Source organism: Stomoxys calcitrans, chromosome 2 (genome assembly GCF_963082655.1).
Source record: "Stomoxys calcitrans chromosome 2, idStoCalc2.1, whole genome shotgun sequence".
In the NCBI taxonomy this organism is placed as follows: Eukaryota; Metazoa; Arthropoda; class Insecta; order Diptera; family Muscidae; genus Stomoxys; species Stomoxys calcitrans.
This window is the reverse complement of record NC_081553.1, coordinates 156,260,272-156,278,110: the sequence shown is the minus strand read 5'-3', so window position 1 is coordinate 156,278,110 and position 17,839 is coordinate 156,260,272. Positions and strand designations below refer to the sequence as shown.

General features: G+C 41.8%; 1 protein-coding gene across 1 annotated transcript; it reads right to left on the bottom strand.

Moving 5' to 3' along the window:
* Positions 1-1,284: 1,284 nt before the first annotated feature.
* On the bottom strand, positions 1,285-3,354 carry LOC131995274 (uncharacterized). Its single transcript, XM_059363703.1, has 2 exons — positions 1,682-3,354; positions 1,285-1,601 (listed from the first exon to the last, which is right to left on the bottom strand). The coding sequence occupies exons 1-2, from the start codon at positions 3,344-3,346 to the stop codon at positions 1,593-1,595; spliced, it is 1,674 nt and encodes a 557-aa protein (XP_059219686.1). The 5' UTR covers positions 3,347-3,354; the 3' UTR covers positions 1,285-1,592.
* Positions 3,355-17,839: the final 14,485 nt, after the last annotated feature.

Sequence of the window (17,839 nt, the reverse complement as noted above, 5' to 3'; positions counted from 1 at the left end):
ACGAAACCGGCGCAACGCGTAAATAATTGCGAGTGTTTCCAGTTCGAAGCTATGATATCTCGATTCTGCATTGGTTGTAGCCTTTGAAAAAAATGCTACGGGGTGGAACCTTTTATCATCCTGACGCTGCATCAATATGGCTCCGAATCCATGAGAACTTGCATCACAATGTAACTCCGTATCGCTTTTAGGGTTATAGATAGCTAATACTGGGGCCCGAAGTAAACGAGACTTTAATTCACTAAAGGCCTTTACACATTCTTCAGAGAAAACGAATTTTTTCTCTTTACGAAGCAAATCTAACAATGGCCTTGCAATATTTGAGAATGACGGAACGAATTTCCTAAAGTAGGAAAACAACCCAAGACAAGTTTGTAATTCCCTATGATTCCTTGGCATTGGTATTTGTTTCACAGCTCGCAAGTGATTTTCTGTCGGCCGTATACCTTTTGGGCTGATTAAGTATCCTAAATACTCTAAACTCTGATAACCAAATTTACATTTAGTTAACTTGATACGTAATCCGTACTCAAAAGCACGTCCAAGTACAACCGCCAATGTCTGAACATGAGAATCGAAATCAGAGGATGCAATCAATATGTCATCCATATATATAACCACTCTATGGTCCTCTATTAAGTCGCGAAATATACCATTTATAAAGCGTTGAAAGTTTGCTGGAGCATTCTTTAAACCAAATGGCATCTTCAAATACTCGTACTGTCCAAATGGGGTTACAAATGAAGTGTATGGAATTGAATCATTATGCATTTCTATGTTGAAAAATCCATCCTTCAAATCCATGAGGCTAAACCATTTTTTGCCTGATATGCTCTCAATACAGTCCTCGATGAGGGGTAAAGGAAAGTTATCCCTAATAGTCTTTTTGTTTAACGCTCGATAATCGACACACATCCGCGTTTCCCGTCTTTTTCTTTACCAACACAATTGCTGACGTGTATGGAGAATTGCTGTAACGTATTATTTTCCTTTCTAACAAATCACTAACAATCTTCTGCGTTTCCTCACGATCACGAACCGACAATCTACGGGGAGAGCAGTGTATTGGAATATCATCAGATAATTTAATCTGCATCCTATAATCAGATGACTTTTTATCAATTCCCTTTGGAGTTATATAACGATTATGAATAAGATCTTCTAAAGTCTTCTTCTGGAATGAATTTAACAAAGGATTTAGATCAATATCGTCCGTACGTATCACTTGGGAATTCACAGGACTATCATAAGAATTGCTTATCGTAGATGGTGTAGACACCGAGGTTATATTATTATTGTCATTTATTTTTCTTGTGGATTCAAATACTTCTATATCATTCGTAGTTTCCTTGACTTGAAGTAATTTTACATTAAATGCATGCATAAAGTTCCGTCCAAGAATCATTGGAACATGAATGCTCTCGTTCGGAACAACAAGTAATTCTATTTGTTTAGACGATTTTTTAAATTTTATTAAACAAGAAATATTTCCATATATTTTCAAAGGGGAATTGCCAACTCCAACATACGAAGTTGGTATTAAATTCTTCGAACGTATCACACCAGTCGGTAATAAAGACATCTTAACCAAACTAATTGGGCTACCGGAATCGATCAAGCACGAAATATTAGCAGAATTAGTATATTTGGATCCACAAGAATATTTAAAGGTCACACTTACCATTTGTGTTGTGTCTACAATATCATTACTACAAAATATGGGAGCAGTAACATTCATCCTTTTAGGACAATCCTTGTAAAAATGTCCCATTTGGAAACAATGGAAACAAGATCCCGGTGGACGTCGAGGCTTATTGCAGGTGTTCTTCATATGTCCAAATTGAGAGCAATTGAAACATCGTATGCCTTTAGTATTGTCACGGCCTTCTTTATGAGTACTGACTGTTTTTGACCTGCGTTTCTCGTATCTATCTATTCCATGCATCAATTCTTGTAATGAGTTTGATCCGTATAGAATGAATATGTTGTTGGTTTTATCTTCCATTCCGTCTATTATAATGTCAACCAGTTCTTGCTCGTTGATTTCGCCTTCTGCTGCAATAGTTTGCATTGCTACTATATAGGCAATACACGGCTCTGTTGGCTTCAACTTGCGCAAACGCAATTTTTGATAAACTTCTTGCGTTACCGTTCTCTTGAAAATGTCTAAGAGCGATCTCTTCAACTCCTTATATTCTTTGTAATTTGAATTTTCCATGAACTCTCGCGCAGTTCCAACCAGCAAATATCTTAAGCACATATATTTTTCTTGGTCAGTCATATTTATAGTGTAGCTTTCAAAAGAGTTTATCCATTTTTCAATATTTCGTCCATCATTCCCAGAAAATTTCGGAACCATCATAGAGAGCTCGTCATAATTGATATTTGTAGAAACCTTTTTCCCACCGTTTTCTAAAGATTCAATTTGGTTTCGAAGAGCCAACATTTCTTGCTTCAATCTCAAAACTCTAATTTCACTCTCTAGTTCATCAGCTTCACGGGATAAAACGCTTGAACGAATGAAAGGGACTGTTACCTGTGATGGAACAGAAGGTCTAGAAAATTGTCCTCGAAGTAAGTTTGCAGGAACGGAAACTGAGGAATAATTGACGGAGGGTACGGAAGAAACAACACAAGAAGATACGGAAGGAGGTACGGAAGTTTGTGTTTGCGGAAGAACATCACAGGACACGCCAATTGCTCTATTGTTAAAAGCGACACCCAATGTATTTGTATTCATTAAATCGGAAATAACTGATGAAGTCCGGGCGGCAGAAACAGAAGCATCAGTCCCTGAAGTACCAGGAAATTGTCTTTGAACTGTATTTACAGGAACGGAAGCAGAATAATTATAGACGGAAGGTACGGAAGAAATTACGGAAGGAGGCACTGAAGTCTGTGTTTGCCGAAGATTTGCACAGGATACGCCAATTTCGCTGTTATTAAAAGCGACACTCAATGTATTTCTAGATATTAAATCGGTTGAAGTCCGTGCGGCAGAAAAACAAGCGGCAGTTCCAAGAACCAATTCAGTTTGATTTGTGGACTCACCATTACATTGAAATGACTGAAGCAAATTTTCAGGATCGGCAGTTGCGGAATTAATAACGGGAGTTTCATTCAAAGTATTGGATGACATTGTAGTGACAGTTACAGATGAATTCCCAGCAGAATCAGAAGAAACCATATTTCCAGAAGGCAATTCAGTCTGCTTTGATGGACCACCGTTAACTTGCAAAGAATCATATAATGTTCTCAATTGTGCAATTGACGCTGTTTCTGGAAATTCCACATTTGAAGCTTTCAAAGCTGAAAGAATTCTTTCTCGAGTAGGGCGTGAATCCATATTTAAAAAAAAAAATTATTTTTTTTTTTTGAGTCTTCTTTTTTTTTATTTATTTTTTTTTTTTTTTTTTGGGAACCCCACACCTGAATTGTAAAGCTCTTTTAAACAAACTGAAACTTTTTATTATATTTTTCAAACAAACAACATTAAAGGAACAAGCTAGTCTACTTAGTTTCATCAAAAGTTTCTTATAAATACGAGTATAACAAGTTATCATATTACACATCTGACAATTTCTTATTGAAATTATAGAATTTAGTAGTAATTCAATAATTTAGTAGTAATTCAATAACGTTTTACAAACTTAATTTCTGACCGCAACAATATAAACGCTGTCAAAAACGTCACTGGTAACAAATAAAAACGCTATCTCAAATCAAATGGGTTTAGGCTCTAGTGGAAACATGGTTTTACTGGCCCAGCGCCCCAATCCCTACTTCCAAGATCCGACGTTCGCCTCGTACCGCCCCCAACCTGGGAACAGACGCTGATGTTGGCCATTGGTTATTTGAATGCGCCAATAATTCGCCTTTTCATCTCGAGTATCATTGGCACTCATTATTTAATTAAGATCCAGTCCCACCTTACTCCTCATTGAGACTCTCCTTTCGAAAATCGCTGACTGCTCGCGGCCACAATTGGAGCTACTCCGCAAAAAACGGAGCCTTCCACCATCCGAAACCTGTGGACCATCCGCAACCTGTGCCCGGTAGCTTTCAGCTAAGCTTCCCGTGTTAACGATGGACACCAAACAAGTCGGAGCTCAAAACTGTGGCCTGTGTGGTGCTCATAGTTATCCCGTGTCGGCTGGGAACGTTATAAATCCTCGTGTACCTCCTCCCGATGTCGTTAATGAGGTTGAACTTTTATTTCTCGTAACTAAAAATTTAAAATAAATTTAGTATGTATGTATATTGTATACATATGTATATTGCAACATATTTTGACTGGTTATAGTACTTACCACTTATTTCTCTTTCGCGACGAGCTCAATGATAAGATATTTTCTTTGCAAGTGGAAAAGGAACGCCAGACGTCGCAACACACACCACTATGGGACGCGTTTCGTAATTTGGTTACAATTACTCATCAGCCATATTAGGTGTGAAGGCTTCAAGAGCCGTAGGTTGATATCATGGTACAATTAAGATGTAGTTTCATGAGCACAACAACAAAAACCTACCCCAACGAAACTACCTTGATTGGCAAATGCCGTAAATTGAAATGTCAAACTGGTTTTAGATATAAACTTTGCTTTTCAAACGTGTTATATTCATCCTTATAACACTGTTTTGTTGCTAATGTGTGGAATTTCGGATAAAATAGAACATCCCCTTAGGTTAGGTTAGGTTGAAAGGGGGTGCATATATTAATTCGCCCCATGCCACTATGGACATACACCCAAGCCAATAATCGGCGAAGCGAAAGCCCGACGATAACAAAGGAAATGCTCCAACGTCTCATTATCGTTCTCGCATGCCCTACACATGCTATCTCTTGCCGCACGGATTTTACATAAGTGAGCTCGAAGTTCTATGTGTCCCGTTATGATACCAATAGCTATACTGACCTCCTTCTTACTTCCTTTCAGTAATAGCCTCGTCTTCTCACGATCGGGATCCCCATTGGATTTTGGCCGTCCTAACACAATGTTGCATGCTGATTCGTCGCCCACTCCCTTAACTCGGACTGCGTTGACCCGAAAGGGTTCGGGTTAACCAAGTTTATTGACGGCAGTCCTCTTGTCTTCACCGCCAAATCGTATGCCCTTTCATTTCCCCTTGCTCCGCTATGGCCCGGCACCCAAACGATGCAGATTTTGCCATCCTCGGAGAAGGCGTTAATCTCCTTCTTACACTGCAAGACTGTTCGTGACCTTACCGTCCTGGTTGCTATTGCCCTTATGGCAATTTTATTGTTGGTAAAGATGTTCACACTCGACGTTCTCGCGTTAGCACCACACCACTTCACGCATTCTGTGATCGCCCGGATCTCCGCCTGCAGGATCGTATTATGGTCAAGCAGTCTAAAACAGGTCTCAGTCCCTAGGTTCTCGAATAGACCCCCAGGCCCAATCTGTCCTCTAGCTTTGATCCATCAATCTAAGACTGTGCCGATGGCAGTGCCTCGCACTCGACTTCAAGGATCATCTCAGGTATCCGATCGAAAACCTTTTCTCTTCCTTCCAGGTTTCCTATCGTCGCCTCGATTATACCGCAATGGAATGAGCTACTCCCATCTTCAATCCATTCTCCCATCGCCTTAAGTCTCATAGCCGCAGTGGCTGCCTCACACTTAATCTGTATGTAAATGGGTCGGATATCCAGAATAGTCTCCAGTGCCCTAGAGGGGTTGGTCCTCATCGCTCCGCCTATGCCAAGAAACATGTTCTCTGAATCTGTTGTATGGTGTTTATGTTGCACTTTTTCTCCATAGCAGTCCACCAAACTACTGAGGCGTAGGTAAGTATTGGTGTAATCACGCTCCTGTAGATCCAGTGGACTATCCTATATAGTGCCCAAAATCTGTGAGCCTTCTCAGTACGCTCCTGAATGTGACACTTCCAATTCAGTTTCCTATCCAAGATCACACCTAAGTATTTGACCTTGTCAGATATCGAAATCGTCTTATTGACGAAACTTGGTGCGTTAAATTGGCCAACCTTCGTCTTCCACGTGAACAGGCATATTTCAGTCTTTTTCTGGGTTAACATTGAGACCTCTGGGTCTAGCCCAGTTATATGCCATATGCAAGACCCTTTCGGCCCTTCGGCATAGCTCGTTTGGACTCTTACGCCTTAGAAGAATTTTAACATCGTCTGCGTTGCAGACGGGTTCAAATCCATCCTCAGTCAGAATCCGTAATAGGTCATTTATGGTGGTGACCCATAGGAGTGGCGACCTGTTTGTAGAAAAGCTTCCGGGAGGCACGTTTTGCCGCTCTGGTAATCTTATTGTATGCCTTGAGCCATGTGTAATGCATATACAAATAAACTTCCGCTTTTTTTCGACGTGTTTTGTTAAAAAGTCTGCGGACCACTTTCCTAATATTGCGAATCTCCCCAGTCATCCAGGGTTTTTCTTGGGCTGATTTCCTTTCCCGAAGAGGACAACTATCTTCGAAGGACCCCACCAGTGCAGTCGTAATCCTGTTGACATTTTCATCAATGCCTTCTATGCTTGGACAACTAAATTATCTTGCCCAAGTCTTCTTCTGAGTAGCCTTCCGAATTTTGTCCAGTTGGTTTTCAACTAATTCCGCAAGCTTATCGGATTTGGAGCTGGCCGTGCTATTCTAAACCTAATGTGGTGATGGTCAGAGAAAGAGTGCTCCATGGAGACCCTCCAATTCTGAATCTCATCGATATGATTTTCCGAACGTATCGCCACATCGTATACCTCCTCCCTAATCCTATTAACAAAGGTAGAGGTGTTACCAATATAAAGTGTTATTAAGCCCAGCTTTTTAGTGTTGGTACTACCCCACGAAATGTGGTGAGAGTTCGCATCGCACCCTATTAGTACCTCGTTTCCTGTCTGTTTTGTTTTCCTCACCAGCCGTTGATGCTCCTATGTGGGTGGCGGTGTCGGAGAGTCGAAAGGCAGATAAAGTGATGCCAGGTATGCTCCACCGTCTCACTATTGCATCCGACGTTGACAACTCTGGGGAAAATATATAATTCAAATTTGTATGACAAATAACGCAGGTCCTCGATCGAGTACCAGTGTTAGCATAGAATAATTGGTAATTGATATGGTTCAGTCCAAAAACTTTTTTCCGGGTCGTCCATGGCTCCTGAATTAAAGCAATATGAATCTTACCCTTACCCTGTGTGGCAGTCTTGGTCCGGTGAACTTCCCCCTAAGATTTTAGAAAAAAAAACATCACAGATGTGTTATCAAGCCTTTGACATTTAATCCGCTTAAGATTTTAGAAAAAATCACAGCTATGTTATCAAGCCTTTGACTTTTAGATTTACAGGAAAATCAAAACAAAAATAAAAAAATTGTAAACAGCTATTCGCATGACCTCATCTTATGAATGCATCCTGCTTGGTATGTTGTACTTGTGCCTAATTAATTGCGAAAATGCCTCTATGATACAAATACCACATTAACCACGCTCGACAACCTTGACAGTTAGTTGTAATTTTCCCAATGCATTTGTTTTCATTGAGAAATGAACAAAAATTATATTTTATCATTGATGTTTGTGCAATGTTTCAAAAAAGTAATTGTCAAAAAATGGGTTGGCAGCTGATGCTCGGGAATACGAAAATTACGACAAAAAAATTATCCGTCATAAACACAATAAAATGTGCAGAAATGGTTGAAAGAAATATGACCGAAAATCTGTTATATTTCTAAAGGGAATTTTGAATAAATCGGCAAATTTTCTATAAAGCATCAGAAAACTTTGGAAAAAAGTATAACAATTGTTTACTGGGTAGTTCCCGCCATTTTTCGTTGTGTGTGTTAAAGCTCTTAGCCAAATGCTCACACAACCGAATGTTATGAAACTCGGTGACAGACAAATTTTTTCTAGGGAAAATTTGCATTTCACATCGCTAAAAAAGAGCACAACCATAGTCGCTGCGCAACAAGTAGATTTCTTACGTAAAATAAACGCGATCGCCAAACTTCTAATTGTAACTAAGTGTTTGATCTAGCTCACATGTACTTTGTAAATAAATATATTTCTAAAATAAATAAAAAAAAGTTTCTTTCATTGCAAGCTATTGCAATAAATCTTTACAAAGTTATAACCATTGGGAAAGATAGTGTACTTTTGGTCTTGCAATTACAAAAACATTATTTTGATACAAGTGGAAGATGCTGGCAAAGGCTTTTGGAAAGTTGTGCTTATTTAACTTATACCAATGAAAATACTACAAAATTTAATTATATTTACAAATAAAAGCTGCATTCGTTTCTTTTTACATAGTTTTTTCATTATTTACTAATTTCGAAGGTGTGGATATTGGTTGAAATTACAACATATATTAATTTGAGAACGGTTCACACACTCACAGTTGTGTGTACATATTAATTTTTATTTGTAAATGGCAACATTTTGGTAAAAAAAACAAAAACAAATCAAAATAAAACCTTATCAAACCACGAAAGAACAATTTAAGGCTGGTATTATATTCGTTTTTCGCGATATTGTTCGGCAGTTTCTTTTTATAGATAAAAGATTTTAAAGCAAAAAAACTTGCTGATTTTATTCAGTAGGACATTCCCTCATTACTTGTGGCTAAATGTTAATAAAATTGTTATTTTATCATTGAGATTTTTGTAGATTTTCAAGAAAGTATTCGCGAAAAACATAGGTTTTCAACGGTGAAAACGAATATAGTACCAGCCATAAGGGAAATTTTTCCCCAAAAAAAATGTAGCACTTGCCTTTAAGCTTGAACTACCTAGCACGCGCAGCACTTATGCGTGCTTAATCAATCAAATCCTCCCACATGCGGTCTTTGAGTTGAACTACATATCATGTGCCTTTTGCTTTACACGAATTTCTAAAAATCAGCTTATTTATGTCTTAGAAAGTGCAGGGACAGCAAACTCAATACAGCCTAACGAACAGACCCGAAGATGGAACCATTACCAAATTTCTCAAGATTCGGAAGACTAGGATATGCAAAGATCCTAATATTAAAATGTCAGGCAGTGCAGTGACGGGAAACTCAATGCAGCCTAAAGAACAGGAAGGAGACGAAGAGACCACCAACTAAGAAGCCCATCTAATGGAGAACCAATGATTGAGGTCATCCAGATAAACTTCCAGCGGAGCGAGACAGCTACTCATGCTCTGATGGAGAAAATGAGCTAGGGCAAGATTTATATTGCCTTAATTTAGGAGCTATGAACGACCCGGAACAAAGTTTCTGGACTGAACCATATCAACTACCAATTATTCTATCCAAACACTAGTAGTACTCGGCCGATGACCTGCGCTATTTGCCATAAAAGTTTAAATTATATACTTTCCACAGTGCTGTCAACGTCGGACGCAACAGTAATGAGAAAGGTTGACGATGGAGCATACCTGGCATCACTTTATCTGCAACGGTTGGTACAAAACAGACAGGAAGCGAGGTACTAATGGGTTTGCGATGCGAACTCTCATCACATTTAGTGGGATAATACCAACATTAATAGCGCGCCCAAGCCATGGCAGAACTCTTAAATATTAACGACCTGATAACACTTAATATTGGTAACACCGCTACATTTGTTAATACTATAAGAAAGGAGGTTTTAGATGTGGCAATATGTTCGAAAAAATCTGGTCGATGAGGTTCAGGATTGGAGTGTCTCCAACGAGCACTCCTTCTCTGACCATCGTTACATAAGGTTTAGAATTATACGGTCAGCGCCAAATCTGATAAGATTCCGTAATAAGTTGAAAACTAACTGAACAAAATTTCGAAGACTGATCAGAAGAAGATTTGGTCATGATAATTTAGATTGTCCAAGCATTGAAGACAATGTCAACAGGATTACGACAGTGTGTTCTTTCGATGATAGTTGTTCTCTTCGAGAAAGGCAATCAGCCTAAGAAAAACCCTGGATGACCGAGGAGATTCGCAACATTGGGAAAGAGGTCCGCAGACTTTACAACAGGACACGTCGTAAAAAAGAGGAAGTTTAATAGGATGTGCGCTACACGCGGCTCTAGGAATACAATAAGCTTACCAGAGCAGCAAAACGAGTTGTTGTTGTAGCAGTTTATTGTGTTCTATCTTTCGTCTGCTTGATTCTGTTGAGTGTCAAGACCCAGGAACTCTGCGACTAAGATGGGGTGCGTCCACAGGGATCTGGGTCTGAGTCGAGTGGGTCTGGCCGGGCAGTTAAACAGGTGACGTGTATCGTGCGGTCCCTGGTTACAATCGGGACATGCATCTTATACGTCGGCATCAATCCTAGCTCTGTGGGAATTGAGGCGGCTGAATCTGCCAGAACGTTATTGAGCCAGAACCACTCTGGTTTGCCGGGTGCAATGGGTTGCGGTCGATCTCCAAGGACTACATTCACCCGGTAGCCAATTACCGCCTCTGCCACCGTGTCTGCATGAATGTTGTTCAGACCCGCTTGATATGCCGCTTGATCTAGAGGTTCTTTCTTGTAGCGCTGAACCTCACGCTCTAGATCATGTAGATCTACCTTAAGGCTCCTGGGCGGTGGGTATCTATCCACAAGATGATGATTTGGATGGTTTCTGCGATAACAGCCCAAAAGGTATTGCTTAGACAGCATGTAGTTATGTCTTCGCACTGGTAGGATCTTTGTCTCCTGATGGAGGTGGTCCACATGAGAACTGAGTAGACAGCCCGTCGCAGTTCGGAGGGCGGCATTCTGACCGATCTGAATATTATTCCACTGCGTGTCACAAAGTTGACGAGACCACACTGGCGCTGCATAACTTACCACAGACCGGCCAATTGCTTTGTACGTGGTCTACTTTTGACTTTATTGCAGATTGCCGTGGCATGTGGGGAGAAACGCTAAGTATTTTAGGACACTTGATGGTCGGAATCATTTCTCCATCGACCATCACAGTCAGCTCAGTATTCACCTCACGCGTATTTGTAGTGAACAGTGTGGCTGAAGATTTGGTGGCGGATATCTTCAGATTTCTTGCAGCGAAATATGAGGCAAGCTCGTTGAGGTAGACGTTCAACCTATCGCAGATGTCATCAATGGGTGGGGTCCTAATGCCATGATCGTACAATCGTCCGCATATGATACGATCTCTATGCCGTCTGGAGGGGGTGGGATGGAGGATAAGTAGAGGTTAAACAGAGCCGGAGATATCACCCCACCTTGGGGAACTTCCTGTTTCACTCTACGGTGTTTCGATTTCTTATCCCTAAATTCCACAAATGACTGGCGACCAAACAGATAATTCGCGACCCATCGTTTCAGGCGTGGCTGTTGGTGATGTCCTCAAATAATTTGTCATGGCTGACCGTGTCGAATGCCTTCGATAGGCCCAGTGCCACGAGGACCGTCCTATCACATGGCCTGGGTTGATTGAAGCCAAGGCAAATGTGTGTGGTGATGGCATGCAAAGCTGTTGTTGTGCTGTGCAGTCTCCGAAATCCATGTTGATGCTCGGCGAATGGAAATTCTCTTACGAGGCTCGGGAGGAGTAATGCCTCAAGCGTCTTTGCCACTGGTGAGAGAAGGCTTCAGTAGCGGGATCACTCTGCCCATTTTCCAGACATAGGGAACTATAAGAGTGTTCAATGACAGGTTGAGGACAGTGATAAGGTACTCAACTCCAGGTGAATCCAGATTCTTCAGCATCAATGTACAGATTCCGTCGGGGCCCAACGCCTTGGAAGATTTGGCGCCACGGATGACATTCGTAACTTCGCCCACGGTAAATTGTGATGGCAGTTCATCGGCTCGGAGACCACGAATACGGCGAATGGCTCTCCTCCTTGCCCTGTCTCTCTCGGGATGCGCAATACATTGACGGTTGAACAACCTGGCGCATCTCTTCGGATCAGTCACGGTTATCTCGCCAAAAGTGACTGAGGTCCTGTCGTCCCGTCTACCGGGGTTCGAGAGAGACTTAACAGTGGCCCACAGTTTGCCTGCACCGGTGCCTAAGTTACATTGCTCCAAGTGTTCCAGCCACAAATTCCGCTTATGTTCGTTGACTACCCTGTTTATTTCCAAATTCAGATCGCTGATTCTGGGGTTAGCGGGGTCCATAGGACGAATCCCATCACGCTCGTATGCGAGTACCACTGCTTGCGCCGGGAAATTGGGTCGCACTTGGGGTATTCGACCGGCTGGTATAAAGCGAGCAGCTGCTGCGTTGATGATGTCTCGGAATTTCCTCTCGGCCACAAGCACATCAGAGGGGGGTGGCAGTTTACTGAAGCGGCGATTGGTATACTCTCTGAAGCCAGTCCAATCGGCCTTCTTTTAATTGATGGACGTCCGGCGGTTATGAAGTCGGGTGGTCGGTCGATGGTGAGAATTATGGTCTGAAACCAAAGAGATGACGGCTTGCCAGGATACGTCACTCAGGAGATCAGGGGATGCAATTGAGATGTCTAGCGAGCTGCTGCACCTCCTCGTAATCCTAGTGGGGGCATCCTCATTCACCGTGCAAAACGTGGAGCTATCTATCTGCTCTGCCAAAGCTATGCTACGTTGGTCGTTACCTAGGGGAGAATGCCATGACTTGTGATGCGCATTAAAATCCCCCAGAACCAGACGATTATAGCCAGATAGCAACCCACTTGTCGGGGTTGTAAGCCTGGCCATTAATCGGGACACAGCTACCAACCGGCGGTATATACACGTTGTATATCTCTATCTCGGCAGTACCACACCTGACTGCTACCCCCATACATTCCATGTATGGGTCGCTAGCGTCAAACGCAGGCTAGATAGGTCTATACTGCACGGAATGGTGTATAACGAAGGCCAATCCCCCAACTCCATTCCTTGAGCGATCCTTACGTAGCACATTGTAACCGTGACAACTCTGCAAGCTGCAGGTGTTGGTCAGCTTTGTCTCCTGGATCGCTGTGACCGATATGCACTTCCGACTCCTAAAGTCTACGATCTCATCGATCTTGCCACGCAGTCCGTTGCAGTTTAACTGCAAGAACGATACACTTCCCGGCACTGGCCTGGCAATAGCAGGGCTAGGGTGCTGTGGTTGCATAAATTGCCGTACGGGAGAGGTCGGGGGGTCACATAGTCCGACAACGAGGACGCCGAAGGCGACGACGATGACGCTTGTGACCCACTGCTGGCTATGTTCGCACAGCACCTTGCGACATAGCCAGTATGACTATACTCCCGTAGTGAAGTTAGGCCAGAGCAAGATCGGAAATGTACCCACTCCATGCACCGGTTACACCTCACCGACACCGACCGATGATGAAGGCGGTTCTGGCAAACCGAACAGAACCAGGATCCGGGGTTCTTTTCAATCCCGGCACGGACCAAAAACGTGCGGAGAAGGCACTCCGGGATGTACCTCTTCCATGTCGAAAAAAGACGAACACGTACACTGAGGAGGCAGCCCTTGCCGATGAGGATTCCATCGGTTTAATCCGGTGCGTACAACCTGCTGCCATGGGCACAACCGGCGAGCCCTAAGGAAGCTGTTCTGCGAACAGACCAACAACGTTAAAAACTCCGCCAAGGTGAACAAGTTTCTCTCAAACACCCATGTCCAAACTGAAACGTTAGTAGACGACAAGGATTCCTTAAATAAATAATTTCTGTAATGATAAGCCTTTGATCAACATCATTATTTCAAGATTCCGGTGTTTCCGTAAGTCCCGTAGTATCCTCTAGAAAATGGGTTTCTCAACATGTTGTCCGTTGTCTCTGCTTTCAAGGAGCGAGAGAGCTTTTGATGAAATCCCTTTTTCCACAGGATATTACGGGACTCACGGAGACACTGGAATCTTGGAATAACGAGGTAGATCGAAAGTTCATAATTACGGAATTTATGGTCAAGAAAGCCTTGAGGAGCTTCAAAACATATAAGTCACCGGAACTGATGGAATATTTCCGACGTTACTACAGAAGGCGCCAGATAGGCCCCAACTGGGCACTATTTTCAAAGCGTGCCTGGGACTCCGAAGGGTGGTATTTATACCCAAGCCCGACAAGGCAAGTTATGCGACACCAAAGGCCTACAGACCCATAAGCCTTACGTCCTTAGTAGGACATCCAGCAAACAGCTCAGATACAAACAGCAATGCTATGTCAAGGGAAGGTCGGTTGAGACTGCCCTGCACGAGGTTTGTACATAAAATAGAAGAATCCTTCGATGCCAAAACGTACACACTGGCGGAATGCATTGACATCGAGGGGGCTTTTAACAATGTGCGGACCGACACCCTGATACAATCCTTAGACCAGTACCGGGTGGACCCGGTCCTTAGGGAGTGGTTAAACCATATGCTAAGGAACAGGTGGATAAATTGTGTGTCCGATGACATAAATATAAGGGAGAAAGTGCCACAGGGCACGCCACAGGGGGGCATTTTATTGCCACTCCTATGGGTGACTACCATAAATGACCCATTACGGATGCTGACTGAGGAGGAATTTTAATACTCTGTTATGCCGACAATGTTATAATACTTCTTAAGAATATGGATCCGAACCAGCTATGCCGAAGGGCCGAAAGGGTCTTCCATATGACAGGGCTAGACTCAATGTTAGCCTAGAGAAAACTGAAATATGCCTGTTCACAGGAAGACTTATTTGGCACAATTTGACGCACCATCTAATGAGTTCAAATAGTTAGGAGTGATCCTGAATAGGAAACTTAATTGGAAGTGCCACATTTAGGAAAGCTCACAGATGTTGGGCACTATGTAGACGGGTCGTATGCTCGAAATGGGGCCTGAATCCAAGGATAGTTCAATAGCTCTACAGAAGCGTGATAACCAATGCTTACTTACGGCTCAATAATTTGGTAGACTGCTATGGAAAAAAGAAGACGTTGAATGAGAATATCTTTACGGACGGTAAACTGGCCATAAGGGAAATAACAACCAGGATTCTGAGGATGGAACAAACCGCATCCAGAGAACTGCCGTCGATAAACTTGGTTAACGCAGACGGATTTAAGGGAGTGGGCGACAAACGCATGTAACACTGTGGAACAGCGAAGCAATCGGTAGGACGGCAAAAATCCTATAGGGTGATCCGGAAAGATGATAAGACGTAGGAGCATTTTCTATTTCATTGCCCGGCTTTCGCGGCTAACAGACACCGGTATTTAGGTGGGAACACGATATCAGACATGAACCAATTTAGGGGAGTGGTATGGAAAACAACTAAGGATTTTGTAAGTAGCATGGAATTCCCAACTTAAAATGTTGTCTTTGAGGTTACTTTTTAGTTTTTAGAGCGTACAACAAGCCGATTACTGGTCAAGGTGTATGTCCATAGTGACATGAGGTGAATTAATATCTGCACCTTTTTTCAACCTAACCTTTTTTATGCACAGTCCGAACGGCGCGCCGCATAGCGACACCACTTGGTAGTGAAGTTTTAACATGGCAGGATACCTTACAAATGTAGCCAGCATTAGTAAGGGGATAATCACCGCTGACAATTTTTTGATGTTCACTCCGGGATTTGAACCCAGGTGTTTGGCAAACGGACATGCTAACCTCTGCGCCACTATGGCCTCCAAAAGACTACCACCAATAAACTTGGTTAACTCGAACCCTTTAGGGTCGATGCCGTCCGAGTTTAGGTCGTGGTGGACGAACGCGCATGTAACACTGTGGAATAGCGAAACGGTCGGTAGGACGGCTAAAACCCTACGGGGAGAGAAGTAAGAAGGAGGTCTATATAGCTTTCGGTATCACAACGGGACACATACTACGAGCTCACTTATGCAAAAGCGGTGCGGCAAGTGATAGCTTGTTTAGGGCATGCAGGGAAGATGAGACGTTGGAGCATTGCCCGGCACTTAGGTGAGGACACAATACCAGCCATAAATCAACTAAGGGGCGTGGTATGGAAAACAATTATGGATTTTGTAAGCAGCACGGAATTCCTGACATAAATTTTCTTTTTCGAGGTTGCTTCTTAGTTTTTAGAGCACACAACAAGCCGATTACTGGCTTAGGTGTGTGTCCATAGTGGTATGGGGCAGATTAATATCCGCACCCTCTTTTCAATACAATTGATTTGCGTTGTTCTAAAGTGGTTTGATATTGATATCTATATTACGTTCCTGTTTGCGCCTTTTTTTGTTTTGTCTTAAAATCTTATCCTTTCGTGATTTCAATTTCGGTCAAGAAATATCATCAGCGGACGATGTCAAATGGATCATGGTTGTAAAGGACACATCTGAACAGGGCTCTTAAAGACGACTTGACTCACAAGCGCAATAGAAAACAAGTAAATCCTTACTTCCCTCTGGAGGACAGCTGAATCAATGGCAGAATTAATAGGAGAAAAAAGCTTAAAATCCTCCGCATACATCGAAATCCCGCAGGCCCATACAACGGATGGTATGACTTTGCTGTGGGACTCCAGATGAAACAAATATTGGACGGGATAAAATACCTTTAAATACGACCTGTTGAGTCCTACAGGATAAATATTGCTATAAATGGGTTTCATTAGTATTAAGGTCCCTTTAGTTAAATTTCCGCAATTTTAAATTTCAAATTGTAAAGATTTTCTTATTACGTCATCACACATTGTTTCTAGTATTCCCCGAAATTTCTTTACTGTTCTTTGTTGTCATTCTTGTTTCTCATTTGTTGTTAACATTAACTCCACTTCTTGATTGTTTAATAGATGGATGTGTCTTATCTCACAAATATCAAGTTATGTATGTGTGTTTGTGTTTGTCAACACTGCACAGTTTAATGATCTTTTGCACGGCATGTAGTTGACTTATGACAAATTTAGCACATGTTGGCTGTTTTTGTTGTCAGTCGAAAGAAATAAACCCCAAAATAACTTGTTTTCCCAAATTTATGATTTAACTAGCTTTTTTTCACAACTTTTAACAATTTTAGCGCAAAAATATCAGCTTTTGCTCAAATTTTTACGAAAATAACATACAGGTGTGATAACAAAAATGATGAATCATATGTAAATTGACAATTTTGACAAACATTTTCAATTACATGTGAATACAAAAGTTGGCATGTCATAAGACATCTACATGCTGTGTAATAACGCCTTTAAGCAGAAATCAATGGAGGAATTATCGCGTAGTAACCAGATTGCGTATTATCGAAATATCAATGTGGCCAGTAAGGGTTGGTATCATGACATTATTAACAGGTAATGTACCGTAAAAAGCTGAATACAATTTTTTCTCGCGAAGTGCACTATCTATCAATGAGTGTTGGTTGGGTGTGTGTATTGTATTGAACCATGCCACACACAAACAACGAAAAATGGCGCGAACTTGTAACATACACAAAATCAGAGTTGCGCTAATCACTGATTTCGACAGATAGCGCAATGAATATTTTGCTGTTGGGCAACTGCCAGTACTTGTACATTAATATATCTTGGTGTCTCGCACTTCAGTAGTCTGAAATACAACATCATGTGGGTTTAGTGTTCACATGTTTACCAAAAACAGTCTTTAATGAAAGGTTTTGTGCATGGCTTTGTTTCACAAGTTAGTTATCAGGTTAAGGTGGGTATTAAGTTCCTATTTCACAATGAAAACCCCATGATTTATACGAATACTTTTTTTCAAAAACTGCAAAATTCTCACTGACATAGGTTTTGTGCATGGCTTTGTTTCACAAGTTAGTTATCAGGTTAAGGTGGGTATTAAGTTCCTATTTCACAATGAAAACCCCATGATTTATACGATTACTTTTTTTCAAAAACTGCAAAATTCTCACTGACAACATAATACAATAAATGAAATCTGCAAGTTTTTTGCTTCGGAATCTATTATTGGGTTGCACAAAAAGTAATTGCGGGTTTTTAAAAGAAAGTA